Below are 14,525 nucleotides of genomic sequence, written 5' to 3'. Positions count from 1 at the left end.
AAAGGAATCACTTCGGCTGATAATTCAACAGTCACCAACCCATGTTTTTCACCTACTGACACAAAACACGGTTTTCAAGTAGTATGCCTTCTGAATAACAGCAATTAAAAAAAAAAAAAAAAAAAAAAAACACAAACACATCAAAAGAAAGCAAAGCATCTCCACCAAGACTTCAAGCCATCCTTAACGCAATACTGGAAAAACCACGTTTTCTATCCAGCCCTCCAAGACGCCTTTAGAGAAACAGCTATAATCTAAGTCAACTGAAATGTGTTCGAGAGCCCTCACTGATGGCTTTAACGGGCCGAGGACGTGGCTGTCAAGACCAGACTCGGCACTACCGGAGGAGAGAAGCTGAAGAACACGCGTGTGTCCATTAAGAGCGAAATGAAGGTGTCTGTGGCGGCGACAGAAGCCATTCACTTACCATGGACTTGGTGAAAGGCCTGGCCAACGTAAACAGCAGCGTGTACACCCACCAGTTACGATGAATGGACGAATACAACATGTTTCCAGGGTGCACGGCGTTCGACGTCACCCCACGCGGGGACAGGCGGCGGTGGAGCTCGTTGGAGAAGAGAATGTTGCACAGCTTAGACCGGTTGTAAGCCAGCATGGCCCAGTAGTCATTTTTAGATGGAGAAAGGCGGCTGAAGTCCAGTTTGCCCGAGGAATCGTTAATATCTGTGAATCTAAGCGACACAAAACAAAAAAAGATAGGAAGTATGACATGAAGCAGTCCATCTCTGACTCCTGATAATAATAGCATTTTATTTTTATTAGAAGTCTGAGGACACCACCACAGAGGCAACTGAAAACCCAACTGGGCAAATGTAGAAACAAAGTCTCCCTTAGAAATGGACAATAGTGACTGGACACGATAAAACGGCAGCATCCGAAGACAGACTACATTAAGGGCCCAAACTCAGAAATAGGGCAATCTTAACACACTCAACTCCCCCTGCTTCCAACGTGTATTTTTCAAAACCTTCAACAGGAAGTTCAAGGATAATTAAATTAAATGGAAAAGCATCTTAAATAAAGGGCTACAGCTTTTGGAAGCAGAAAGATATCACATTCCTAACCTTTGACGGGGCTTTCCTGGGTTATTTTAGCCAACGCTTGAGTCCTGTATATTTTCATTTGATCCTCCAAGTAAATATAGATGAGTCTTGCTGCCCCCAAGACTCTTTTCCAGATTAAAAATTAATGATTATAAAGGGGTTATAACCTTGGTGAGGTGCCATCAATAGCCTTATACGTTTAAAAGATAAATGTAAACAAAGCCAGAATGAGTTCTGGCAGACTCTACTGTTTTTAAGTATACCCATGGCATAGAAATACACAAATCAAAGTAAGTAGTTGATGTTTTATAATTGGGTCTGACGGAGTCATTAAACACCAGCTGTTTGTTTCTTTTCTTTTCTTTCTTTCTTTCTTTTTCTTTCTTTCTTTCTTTCTTTCTTTTGAGTAACAGCAAAGTAGTGACTGCCCTAAAAGAAAAAAAGGATCATAACAAAAGGAATTTTCTGGAGGTTGATCTCATCCTTGTTAAAGACTCCTCATAGTTTCCTTCATTAAATTAACTCTGAGCATTTGCACCAAGTAATAAGGAAATATAAGGAGAGTACTCTGGGTGCTGGCTATGGAAACAAAAGCAAAAGGTAAAATGAAAATCATGGAATAATCTGGTTGTTCCTGGATATGAGCAGTTCAGGGTGAGCTACAAGGAAGGTAAAAGCAACCCAGGGACAGGTGAAATTCATATTTTCATGGAAATGAAATAGCCCTTCTCCAGGACTCAGTCAGTGACATCCAATTTCTAGTGTTAAATGACATCGCCGCTCTAAAGTCATCAACAAGGCTGACGGCCAGAAATGTTATCACGGATGCAACAACAAGACCCTGAAACTAATTGTTGGCTGCCTGTTTCCAAGTCCCCAAACCACAGGAAGTGCCCAGACTTGCGAGCTTAATCATCAAAAGCACTGGAACTTAGCGGGAAATTTGAAAATTTATGGGGGCCTTTTTCTGATTGTGATAATGGCTGCTGGCAGGGGCCGGGGATGGTAGACGTCCTGCAATGCAGACGGAGTCTTGCTCCATGAAGATCGTCCCGCTGGACATTCATGCAGATGAAAAGCCCGTGTATGATTATCTGAGCCTACAGCCTGGCTGTGTTTTTTATATATATGCACAGTTTTAACAGCCACTGCGTTTCCAAGACAGTAGTCCTACAGCCACGTATACGAAGAATGAATGCACTTTCAGATTTCATGGGTTTTGGGGGGAGGTGACGCTTGATTCCATGCCAGGAGTATTTCAGTCTGCAGTGCCACACCTGTTAATGGTCCGCATTTGTGAGTATCCCAATGGAGGTGACCGAAGCATGGACACGCACATCTGATTACTTATCCTCCTTGTAGTCCTTCTCAAGTTAAGAAACATGCTATTTTGTTTCACTTTTATTTTTTTTTCTTTCCATTACAGTTAAGCGAGCATATTGAATTAAAATGCATTTATGCAGGGAAGTTCTATTATTTCTGAACTTTAATCCAACGTAGTAATAAGGTATTACAGAAGAAGACTGTTGACAGCTCAGTGACCCAATGTATGGGCCATGTCTTAGAGATTCTACCTACTCTGTGCAGAAATAGTATCAAAGATCCAGACCACATCTGCATGGTATGGGACGAAAACACCATCCTTCTCTTACTCTCCACTCTTTTTCCATCACCTTTGCAGGAAACCAGTCTTGGCATCTGTGTTTAGCCTAACCCAGCCTGAGTGCCATTTCTTCCAGGAGGCTCTACCTAACTAGCTCTTTCACCGCTTGTTGTCACAATGATTTCTTGGGTGGCAATGGGGGACAGACTGAAAGAAGCCATGCAGAGCAGATTGAAACACTTGTTTCCACGGAAATGAGGTGCCCACTCACCAGGACCCAAGCGGTGATATTCCTAGTATTCAATGGCCCCACGCACCTCCCTGCCAACATCGGTAACAAAGCAAGTCATGCCATCTTCGCATTTTATCTGTATGCTGGGGACTGTGCGCTGTGTCCTGTGTGCCTCTGTCCTTACCATGCCAGAGTGCAGGCCATTTGCTCACCTGGCTCCCCCAATGAACTGTGAATTCTTGGAAGGCAGACAGTAAGCGTATTTACGCCTACTGCAGTGCCCAACGCATAGCAGGGACTAAATACAGGATTAGAGAATTAAAGTTCGATCCTGGGTTCAGAATTCCAAACTAAGTGCCAAGCTTCCTTTGAGCCTTGCTCCAAAGGCAAAATTTAGCATTACCTTTGGGTTCTCTATATCCCTCATCAATGTTTGCATGTGGCACTTCTACAGTTTAGAATGAATTCCCTGCTTTGGTTTTTAAGGACAACACGGAAGTCTTTCATGTGGGGAGCACCAGGTCAGTTAAACTCCTAAGAGGTGGGAAAGGCATTCATTCCTAGTCCTTAATCTAGAAACAAGGCAAAAAAAAAAAAAAAACAACCCACAAACAAACAAAAACAAACAAACAAACACACCAAAAAACCCACCATGATGGGAAATTAGGTGGAACCAAGTTGAAGGAGCTTCTCAAGTTGGAGAAGCACAGCTAGGAAATAGGAGGCCCACGCTTTGCAAGCAGCCCCCATCCATGAGCAGATCCCCGATTTCCTGCCCTGCTGATCTCCTGGGCAGCAAACCCATTTTTCAGGTCTGATTAGCTTGTATTGACAGTCCTCTGGAAAGCAGGAAGGGGGGAAAGCCTTGGGACCCCTCTGAGCCATGGCGGGCTTCCTGAAAAATGACAGTGTTCACCTCTCTGCTCAAGAGGCAGTAAAACAACCCTTCAAATGCTGCCGACTCTATTTTCAACTTGAAGAATTGACAAAGCCACACAATAATGTCTTAATAGAATTATCCTCCTTCCAATACAGCAAAATGTGACCATTTTGCTCTCTGGACATCAACATTTGTTGTTTGAGGGGACCTCTGTCTTGTATTTCTATATATACTGCTCCCTTATGTTTTTTTTAACACAGGATTTTTAAATTACGAAAAATAATTAGGCTGGATTCTATGTAGACAAAAGCTAGTATGTTCAAAGAATAGGACAGAATTTGCCTCCGAAGCTGTGTGCGTGTGTGTGTGTGTGTGTGTGTGTGTGTGTGTGTGAGTGCGCACGCAGCAACTTGGCCCTCAACACAGCTGCAGCCATTCACAGTTGTTCAGCCAGCCCTCCGCTCTTTTCATTCTATTTTAATTGTTATCTGAAAATTTTTCACAGCAAGGAAGTCGAGTTCTCCTTTTCATATGATGTATTTTAGGTATGCAGAAACTGCATTCACTCGCTCAGACTCCAGATAAGTAACTAAAATACAGTGAAGACACGGGGAGGCTAATAAATATTTTGCCTGGGGGCAGTCTGGTATAATATTTTCTGCAAACATAGGACTTTATTTTTCCCCTAACAGGGGGTCTTGACTCCAACGAAGAGATTCCGCCAAGGTTTATGGAGGTAATTAGATATCAACACTTCCATTTTACAACATGGTTTAAGGCTCTGGGTCCTTGAGCAGTGAGTGAGTGCTTTCCCAGGACTATGCACCCAGTATTCACACTACCTCTAGGGCACCACAGGAGGCCATGCAAGTGTAATAAACAAACCAGCTTGGGGGAATTAGCATTTTGTAAAACACACACACACACACACGCACGTGTGCGCGCAAAACACACAACACACACACAAAAATAGCCCTTAACATGTGCAAAGAATGACCAGAAAGCAGAAAACTAGGGCCAATCACCAGACAGGAGAGGGCCTGATAACACATTTCCGGAAGTCCTCGTCTCTAAACTAAACTGGGTCTAATTCAGGAGACCAAGGCCCTTCCTTCCAATTCCTGTGTTAAATGAAATTAAGATTCAGATCTCCAAGGTAGGCTCGAATTACGCTGAAGTCAAGGAGAGAACAAAGGCAGCACATGAAATACCATTTGAGATACAGATTTACAAAGCGAAGCAAGAAGCTACAATTCAACATAATCTCCCATTAAATACCAGCTCATTTAAACATATCCCGTGGTGCCCTCCACATCTGGCAAATGATTGGGACTGGCAGATTTATTTCCGGAGCTCGAGCTCCCGCGCCGGCCCCCACTCCTGAGCAGGGCCACTCCACTTTTTTTTTTTTTTTCCATGAACCTGGTGTGATTTGCAAAGATAAGGATGTCCAGATTTTGTTACCACCTAATTACTAGATGTTTCGTGTCTTTTAACATGGGGGAGGATTATTACGGGCATTTTCCTTTCATTTCAGCCCTCATAAATGTAAAATGGTAAAAGTAAATCTATCTGCAGTATGTCACTTCTACTATAAGCCCCTGTGTTTGGGAGTGATAAAGGGTTCAGGCTAACCCTTGGCTGGTCTCTCTCTTCCCAGGGGTTACATTTTATGGAAGCGTGATTAAAAAAATAAGCTTCATTCTGGGTCACTAAAACATTTCAGGACTTAAGACGGAGAAGAAGGGGGAAAAACTAGGCCCCTGCACACTATTTTTTTTTTCCAGCTACTTTGCTAAGAGTGAATGCTTCTGACCACAGCAGGAAAATCTCCCCCACCCCACACATTAAATCTAGCCTCGCCCGGCGAGTCCTTTGTCTTCTTCGATCACCTCTCTTTAGACAAATAGTTGTTCATCCAACTCTAGAAACAAATACGCTGAAAATAGGATGAAATTTTCAAACGCCTTTCTAGTCAATTGGATATTCTCCTAATGGTAACGGAAGAGACGTGCCATCTGATGTTTTAATTGAAATTTTAACCAAAAGAGGCATGGCCAGATTTCTAATATGTTCTAACTACAGTACTTCCCTTTCTACAATTACACAGCTAATGTCGGCATTGAATTCCCTAATTTCTCATTATAAAACAATTGGATTTCATCTCGTGGTCTTTAATTGCATTGTTTCTCCTGCTGGAATAACTGCACATTCTTCCTGGTGAGGTGTTGAAGTTGTTGAATGACAAATCAATAAAGGTCAGGCATTCAGATTTAATCAATTATTATCCCATCTCGAAGCAAAATCAATGAGGGGTTTGAAGTAGAATTGTGAAAACCATCTACATTGCTGGAGACAAAACCCCCAAGTCACCCCCCTCCACAATCTCCAAAACAGAAAGACATCAAAAAATTAAGGAAGCCAGGTTGAATACACCTGAGTGGAGTTACTGAAAATTACTTTCAGGAAGAGAGCCTTGGGGGGACACTGGCTGGCACAAGGAAGGGGCCATGGGAACAAAACAGCAGATTCTGGGGCACCTGGGCAGCTCAGTCAGGTGAGCATCGGACTTTGGCTCAGGTCACCATCTCTCGGTTCCTGAGTTCGAGCCCCGTGTCGGGCTTGCTGCTGTCAGTGAGGAGCCTGCTTCAGGTCCTCTGTATCCCTCTCTCTATGCTCCTCCCCTGCTGTTGTGCTCTCTCTCATTCATAAACAAACAAACAAACAAACCTTTAAAAAAAACCCAAACATATCAGATTCTAACCCACCTATGGGATTCTGAGGAGACCACAACTACTCGGGAAGGAGCTGAGCGGCACAAGACATCCTGAAGGAGTTGGACAAGGTAGAAGTGTCCCAGGTGATTCACCTGGAAGGTGGTCTCCAGGCCGTCTTTGGTGAGGCTCCAGGGGAGAGCAAAAGCCCCCGCATTGCACACAAGCACATGAAGGGATCTGCAAAATAAAATATCACCGTTAAGCGGACATAAACACTCTAAAACCAAGGATATCCCATTCCCTGACGGGAACAACCAATCTTTCACTGTCTTCAAGATCCAGCAGCTGGAAAAGGGATCTCCTGCAATGTCACATCCTAAGCCACTCTGCAGGGGAAGGGCTTGGACTGGGAGTGGGCTGCGGGGACCCAGGGGGCTTCCTGGGATATAGGACTTTCAGAGCTGAAACCGGGACCATACTGGGCAAACTGGTCACCCAGGATGGATCTCAGAGTCTAAAATCTAATTTTATCTGTGCATCTTAGTTTAACCACTTCCTCACTTCTTCACCTGTAACATCAAAATAGCCCTTAAGTAGATGTAAGAAATTAAAGAGAAAATCTGCTATATAGACAACAATAAAGGAACCAGCATTTAATAGGTTCTAAGTAAGCACAGCAAGGGGGAAGTACTCTGTGAAAAACAGGCACACAGGGGTTCCTGGGTGGCTCAATCATATAAGCATCTGACTTTGGCTCAGGTCAAGATCTCACGGTTCAGTTCCTGAGTTCAAGCCCCACATTACAGAGCCTGTTTAGGATCCTCTGTCTTCCTCTCTCTCTGACCCTCTCCCATTCATATTCTCTTTCACTCTCTGTCTCTCCCTCTCTCTCTCTCTCTCTCTCTCTCTCAAAAATAAGCAGAAAAAAAGAGAGAGGCATACAATGTTTGAATATATTCCTTTCAGAGGTCAAATTACATCTAGACAATAGAAATGACTGAGCCATGGGGATGGGTAAGTGGAGGTCTATTATACTGTTTTCTCCCATTGTGTTTATATTTAATTTGTTTCATAATAAAATTTAAAAAAAAATAAAAGTAAGCCTTTCATCATATGAATCAAAATCCTAAATCCTCACAGAGAAGTGGTGCTGGTGGGAAATCATCCTAATATATTAATAAAAATTGTTAAAATGTCATTTATTCAAGGCTACCCACAGCATCTGCAATTACAATATAAAAGCAAAATACAGAAATAAATGACATATAAAACTGGGAAATAATGTAATGAATTTGCATGGGATGCATATGATAGAATACTACACAGCCATTAAAATGATAGATCCTTCAACCCTGTAAAATATGCATGCTACAAAACAAAAGATATAATATTGTATGATCACACAAACACACACACAAAATATTTATGAAGCACAGCCAAAAGTGTGAATAGTAGTTATCTCTAGGGGTGGGTGGAACCCAAAATGTCTTAAATTATCTTCTTTCTGAGTTTTAAGTTTGATGAAATAGGAGCTATATATATTTTTCTTTCGCCTCTTGTGCTTGAGGGGTCATATCTAAGAAAGCATTCCCTAACCCAACATCACAAAGATACAGTTCTATCTTCACTCCTGAGAGTTCTAGCTTTGGCTCCTACATTTAGATCTATGATCCACTGGAAGCTTAACATGGATACACAGTGAATGCAAGCAATAACTTCATTCTCTGGCAAGTGGGCGTTCCAAGTGTAGCTTCGTATGTTAAAAAGACTACTCCTGCCTGCATTGAATTGTCTCAGCACCCTTGAGGAAAATCAATTGACCACCTGTAAGAGTTTATTATGGGACTCTCTGTTATATTCTTTTATTATGTTAGTACTACAGTCTTTATTACTAATGCTTTGTAGTAACAACATACATATATATGTAACATTTTATATATGTTATAAACATTTTACGTATATATAGTTATATATATTTATATATATAAATATAGTTATTGTTGAGAGAGAAGGATAGTGCACCATAAAGCACCAGCTATGGAATCATGGGGGGCTAAGGAGTGAGAGTGAGAATATTAAGCAAGTTCCTCAGTCTGCCCAGAGCCAGAGCCACCTCAGGTCTTGATCTCAAGACCCTGAAGTCTAGACATGAGCCAAAATCAAGAGTCAGATGCTTAACCAACTGAGCCACCCAGGTGCCCCTGTGGAGTAAATTTTGAAAACTGGGAACTGAGGGGCGCCTGGGTGGCTCAGTCGGTTAAACGTCCGACTTCAGCTCAGGTCACGATCTCGCGGTCCGTGAGTTCGAGCCCCGCGTCGGGCTCTGGGCTGATGGCCCAGAGCCTGGAGCCTGCTTCCGATTCTGTGTCTCCCTCTCTCTCTGCCCCTCCCCCGTTCATGTTCTGTCTCTCTCTGTCTCAAAAATAAATAAACGTTTAAAAAAATTTAAAAAAAAAAAGAAAAGAAAACTGGGAAATGAGGGTCCTTCAACTTTGTTATTTTTCAAGCTTGGGTTGGCTAGTCTGGGGCGTTTGCGTGCACATAAAAAGTTTAGAATCAGCTTTCAATTTCTGGCAAAACAGCCAACTGCAATTCTAGTAATGTTTACATTAAAATTACAGATCAATTTTGAGAATACTGTCCTCTTTACAATATTAAACGTCTTGATCTATGAACATGGGATGTCTTTATATGCACTTAAGTCTTTAATTTCCTTCTACAATATTTTATAGCTCTCAAAATAGAAATTTATCACATCTTTCGTTAAATGTATTCATAAGTATTTTATTCTTTCTAATTATATGGCAATTTGCATTGATTTCTTAATTTAATTTGGAAATTGTTACTAGTATATACAAATATAATTGATTTTTGCATATTGATTTTTTATCCTCTAATCTTGCTGAAATTATCGATTAGTTTTTTGAGTCCTTTTTAAATTATCTATTAGTTTTAATACTTTAATGTGGGTTTCTTAGTATTTTCTACACATAAGGTCTTCACCCACAAATAAAGATAGTTTTACTCTTTCCTTTCCAATCAGAATGTCTCCCCCTACCCCAATTACTTTGGCTGGAATTTCCAGCACAATATGGAATGTAACTGGTAAAATTTGATATCCGTGTTTTCTTTTTTGATCTTAAAGGTAAAGTATTCTTGGGAATGCAAGCTGGTACAGCCACTCTGGAAAACAGTATGGAGGTTGTTCAAAAAACTAAAAATAGAACTACACTACGACCCAGCAATTGCACTGTTAGACATTTACCCATGGGATACAGGTGAGCTGTTTCCAAGGGATACATGCACCCTATGTTTATAGCAGTACTATCAACAATAGCCAAAGTATGGAAAGAGCCCAAATGTCCACCGATGGGTGAATGGATAAAGAAAATGTGGTATATATATATACAATGGAGTATTACTCGGCAATCAAAAACAATGAAATCTTGCCGTTTGCAACTACGTGAATGGAACTGGAGGGTATTATGCTGAGTGAAATTAGTCAATCAGAGAAAGACAAAAATCACAGGACTTCACTCATATGAGGACTTTAAGAGACAAAACAGATGAACATAAGGGAAGGGAAACAAAAATAGTATAATAATAGGGAGGGGGACAAAACCGAACAGACTCATAAATATGGAGAAGAAACTGAGGGTTACTGGAGGGATTATGGGAGCAGGGATGGGCTAAATGGATAAGGGACACTAAGGAATCTACTCCTGAAATCATTGTTGCACTATATGCTAACTAATTTGGATGTAAATTTTAAAAAATAAAAAATAAAATTTAAAAAAATAAAAAAATAAAAATAAAAAAAATTTTTTTAATAAAAAATAAAATTAAAAAAAGGTCAATGTAAAGATTCTGAATTTCACTAGAGATTTTAATTTTGAAAAATAATAAAAAGAACTGTCTGGAATTGGAAAAAATGCAATATCTGAGATTAATATATTAATATATGTGTTTAAATATATTGGACACAGAACACTAAATAATTAAAATTAAACACAGACTTATAGAAAATACAAAAATGAAACATAGATACATGGAGAGAGAGAGAGACAGAGAAATAACAATGCAATAAAAAGAAAATTATAGACCAGAGCTTAAGAAGCATGTGGTAGATGTTTGTAGAAGAAAAGAGAAAATAACAATCCACAGATGCAATGAACACAGCAAAGCACAAATAGGATAAATACAAAGGCAACATCTTTTAAGCACATTACAGAATAAACAGCTAAAATCAAAAACAAGGGGAAAGAAATTGAAAAGGCCCTAGAGAAAACAAGACACATTGGTTTCAATAAAGCAAAGAATAAGATTGGCAGATGACATTTCAATGGAAATGAGGAAAGACAAAAATAAATGTAATGATATTTTTAAATTGCTCAAAGACTGTAACTACCAACCTAGAATTGTATACCTACAGAACGTTCCCACCAAAAAGTAAGGATAAATAAAGACATTTTCAGATTAACCAATAAGAAGACGATTTGCTGCCAACACTTCTGAGTAAAAGATAGAAACTAATTTCAAATAGTAATAGGTATGTAGAAGGTAATAAAGAACAATATAAACATTAAATTGATGTACACATGTAACTTGTCTGTACAACACAATTGTAATATCTTTTAAAAATTAAACAATGCAACACTAAACCATCCTACACACCTAGAAAACTGATTGGAGGATTAACACAACAATCTGCACAACCTGAACCACAGAATTCAGCAGGTTCCCGGCACGAAGAACTGAACTTGGGGAGCTAGAAGCCGTGAAAGGAAAGGAACCGTTTTTGCGGGCAGAGAGAGAATGGAGACTTGTGGGGGGGAGAATACGGGAAAAGCACCCCAGCCCAAAAGCAGCTGGAGAGAAAGTGGCAAATTGGAAACAGCCGCAGGGACTAAACTAAAAAGGGAGAAAGGAGAAAGGAGAAAGGAGAAAGGAGAGGGTTTAAATTCCATTAAGACTGTAAACAAGGGGAGCGCAAAGGCTACAACGCCGCAGCTCGATAGCTGGCGGTGCTCTGGTGGCAAGGGCGAATCCCCAGGAACAGAGTGGGGTCCGGGAGGTTGTCGGGCCACATGGGGAAAAGCGGTTCCACTGCTGGAAGGACATCCGGTAGAGATTGTTGAAGCCACCTGGTCCCAGCAGACCCTGGAAGGCGGCCACATTCACTGGTGCTGGGGCAAGACTGTTAGGAGTCAAGCCTGGTGCCAGATGTGTGTTGTGATTTTCCACAATCCCTGAGACGCTGCTGCTACACTGTCTCGCGAACTTTTTCTGGGGCGGGCTGGTACCTGGCCATGGTCTCGGGGCACTGACAACAACAGGGTCCAGCAGGCGTTCCTGGGTGCAGCCAATATTCGGCAAATGCTCATTTGGCCATTGCTCGGTGAGACCCTCCCGCAGAGGGGTGAAAGGGGCCAAAGCCGCAGTCCTTCCGAAGTAAGGGACTGGGGAAAACAGCCACATCTGAGACAAAACGTGGGAGAGAGGTACTGCCTGCGGCCTGGTCACAGAGAGTGAAGAAGCAGGAAGTGGACGAAAGCTGAAGACAGAGGACAGGGGCGCGATTGCTTATCCGGGAGAAGAGACTGGGTAGCTGGGTGGCGCCATTTACACCTCTCCTGCCCATGCACACCAACGAGCACTGCAACAATCCACCCCAGTAGGCTAGCAGCACCCTCTAGTGGAGAGCAGAGCTGTTACACTGAGCCCCATCCAACTGGGCCAACTTAGCTCTTCAAGAACACAAGTCTCACCGTTGGCTTAATTTATGGACAATACAGAACTACATAGAATGACTTCTAGGGGAAAACAAACCAATTTGAGTCCTACTTCAATCTGTTAGCAGGTTCATCTATTCAATTTTCTTTATTTTTTCTTTTTTCTTTTTCTCTTCCACAAGTCTTTTCTTTTACTTGAATACAGAAAGAGAAAAAATTCATTTTTATTTTCCATTTTTATTAAAAATATCTTTAATTTTTATTACTATATTTTTACTTTTGTGTAAATTTTTTCAAATTCTACTTTACTTCCATCATTTTATTTTACTCTACTTCAGTGTATTCATCTTTTCAAATTTTCTAACAATTTCCATTTATTCTTTTTTTCATTTTTTTCTTTTGTTTTCTTTTTCTTGAAAGCAGAAATAGAAAAACTTCATTTTGACTTTCAATTTCTATTAAAAATATTCTTATTTAATTTTCGTTACTATGTGTTTTCCTTTTATGTAATTTTTTCAAATTCTATCTTATTTCCATCATTTTATTTTAGTCTACTACAGTGTATTAACTTTTTCAAATTTTCAAATATCTTTTATCTTTTTTCTCTTTTTCGTTTCTTTTCTTTTTTCTTAAATACAGAAAAGGAAAAAATTCATATTTATTTTTAATTTTGATTAAAAACATTTTTAATTTTTGTCCTACTTTATTCTTTACTTTTGTGTATATTTCTTCAAATTCTGTTTTACCCCCATCATCTCATTTTAGTCTACTTCAGTGTATTCATTTTTTTCAAATTCTCAATTTCCTTTTTTTTTTCTCCCACCCTTTTTTTTCTCTAATCTGTCAAACGACTTTCAACACCCAGACCAAAACACACCTAGCATGTAGCATCATCTATTCGATTTTTGGTGTGTGTGTGTGTGTGTGTGTGTGTGTGTGTGTGTGTGTGTTTAATTTTTGATTTTAATACTTTTTTAATTTTAATACTTTAATTGCATTTTTCTACCTCATTAATAACTTGTCTCCATTCAAAATGACAAAACGAAGGAATTTATCCCAAAAGAAAGAGCACAAAGAAATGACAGACGGGGATTTAACCAACACAGATACAAGCAAGATGTCTGAACCAGAATTTAGAATCACGATAATAAGAATACTAGCTGGAGTCGAAAATATATTAGAATCCCTTTCTGCAGAGATAAAAGAAATAAAAAATACCCAGAATGAAATTACAAATGCCATAACTGAGCTGCAATCATGGATGGATGCAGCGGCAGCAAAGACGGAAGAGGCAGAACAGAGAATCGGCGATACAGAGGACAAACTTATAGAGAATAAAAAAGCAGAAAAAAAGAGGGAGATTAAGGCAAAAGAGAACGATTTAAGAAATAGAGAAATCAGTGACTCATTAAAAAGGAACAACATGAGAATCATAGGGGTCCCAGAAGAGGAAGAGAGGGAAATAGGGGTAGAAGAGTTATGTGAGCAAATCATAGCGGGAAACTTTCCTAACCTGGGGAAAGACACAGACATCAAAATCCAGGAAGCACAGAGGACTCCCATTAGATTCAACAAAAACCGACCATCAACAAGGCATATCATAGTCAAATTCACAAAATACTCAGGCAAGGAGAGAATCATGAAAGCAGCAAGGGAAAAAAAGTCCCTAACATACAAGGGAAGACAGATCAGGTTTGCAGCAGACCTATCCACAGAAACTTGGCAGGCCAAAAAGGAGTGGCTGGATATATTCAGTGTGCTGAATCAGAAAAATATGCAGCTAAGAATTCTTTATCCAGCAAGGCTGTCATTCGAAATAGGAGAGATAAAAAGCTTCCTAGACAAACAAAAATTAAAGGAGTTTGTGACCACTAAACCAGCCCTGCAAGAAATTTTAAGGGGGACTTTCTGAGGGGAGAAAAGATGAAAATATATATATAAATAAATAAATACCAAAAGCAACAACAGATTAGAAAGGACCAGAGAACACCACCAGAAAGTCCAATTCTACAAGCATCATAATGGCAATAAATTCAGATCTTTCAGTACTCACTCTAAACATCAATGGACTCAATGCTCCAATCAAAAGACATAGGGTAACAGAATGGATAAGAAAACAAGATCCATCTATATGCTGTTTACAAGAGACCCACTTTAGACCAAAAGACACCTTCATATTGAAAATAAGGGGATGGAGAACCATCTATCATGCTAATGCTCAACAAAAGAAAGCCGAAATAGCCATACTTATATCAGACAATCTAGACTTTAAAATAAAGACTGTATCAAGAGATGCA

The 14,525-nt window shown here is 40.1% G+C and overlaps 1 protein-coding gene across 1 annotated transcript in view; it reads right to left on the bottom strand.

Annotated features, from left to right (window-relative positions):
* The window catches only part of WWOX (WW domain containing oxidoreductase), a 982,315-nt gene that overhangs the window by 679,013 nt on the left and 288,777 nt on the right, over positions 1-14,525 (bottom strand). Inside the window, exons 7-8 of the mRNA XM_049622482.1 lie at positions 6,548-6,733; positions 428-692 (exon numbers count right to left, since the gene is read on the bottom strand). Coding sequence (XP_049478439.1) covers positions 428-692; positions 6,548-6,733 — 451 coding nt within the window. The remainder of the gene's footprint in view (positions 1-427; positions 693-6,547; positions 6,734-14,525) is intronic.

Source organism: Panthera uncia (genome assembly GCF_023721935.1).
Source record: "Panthera uncia isolate 11264 chromosome E2 unlocalized genomic scaffold, Puncia_PCG_1.0 HiC_scaffold_20, whole genome shotgun sequence".
In the NCBI taxonomy this organism is placed as follows: Eukaryota; Metazoa; Chordata; class Mammalia; order Carnivora; family Felidae; genus Panthera; species Panthera uncia.
The sequence above is the reverse complement of the archived record's forward strand: the minus strand, read 5'-3'. Positions and strand labels throughout refer to the sequence as shown.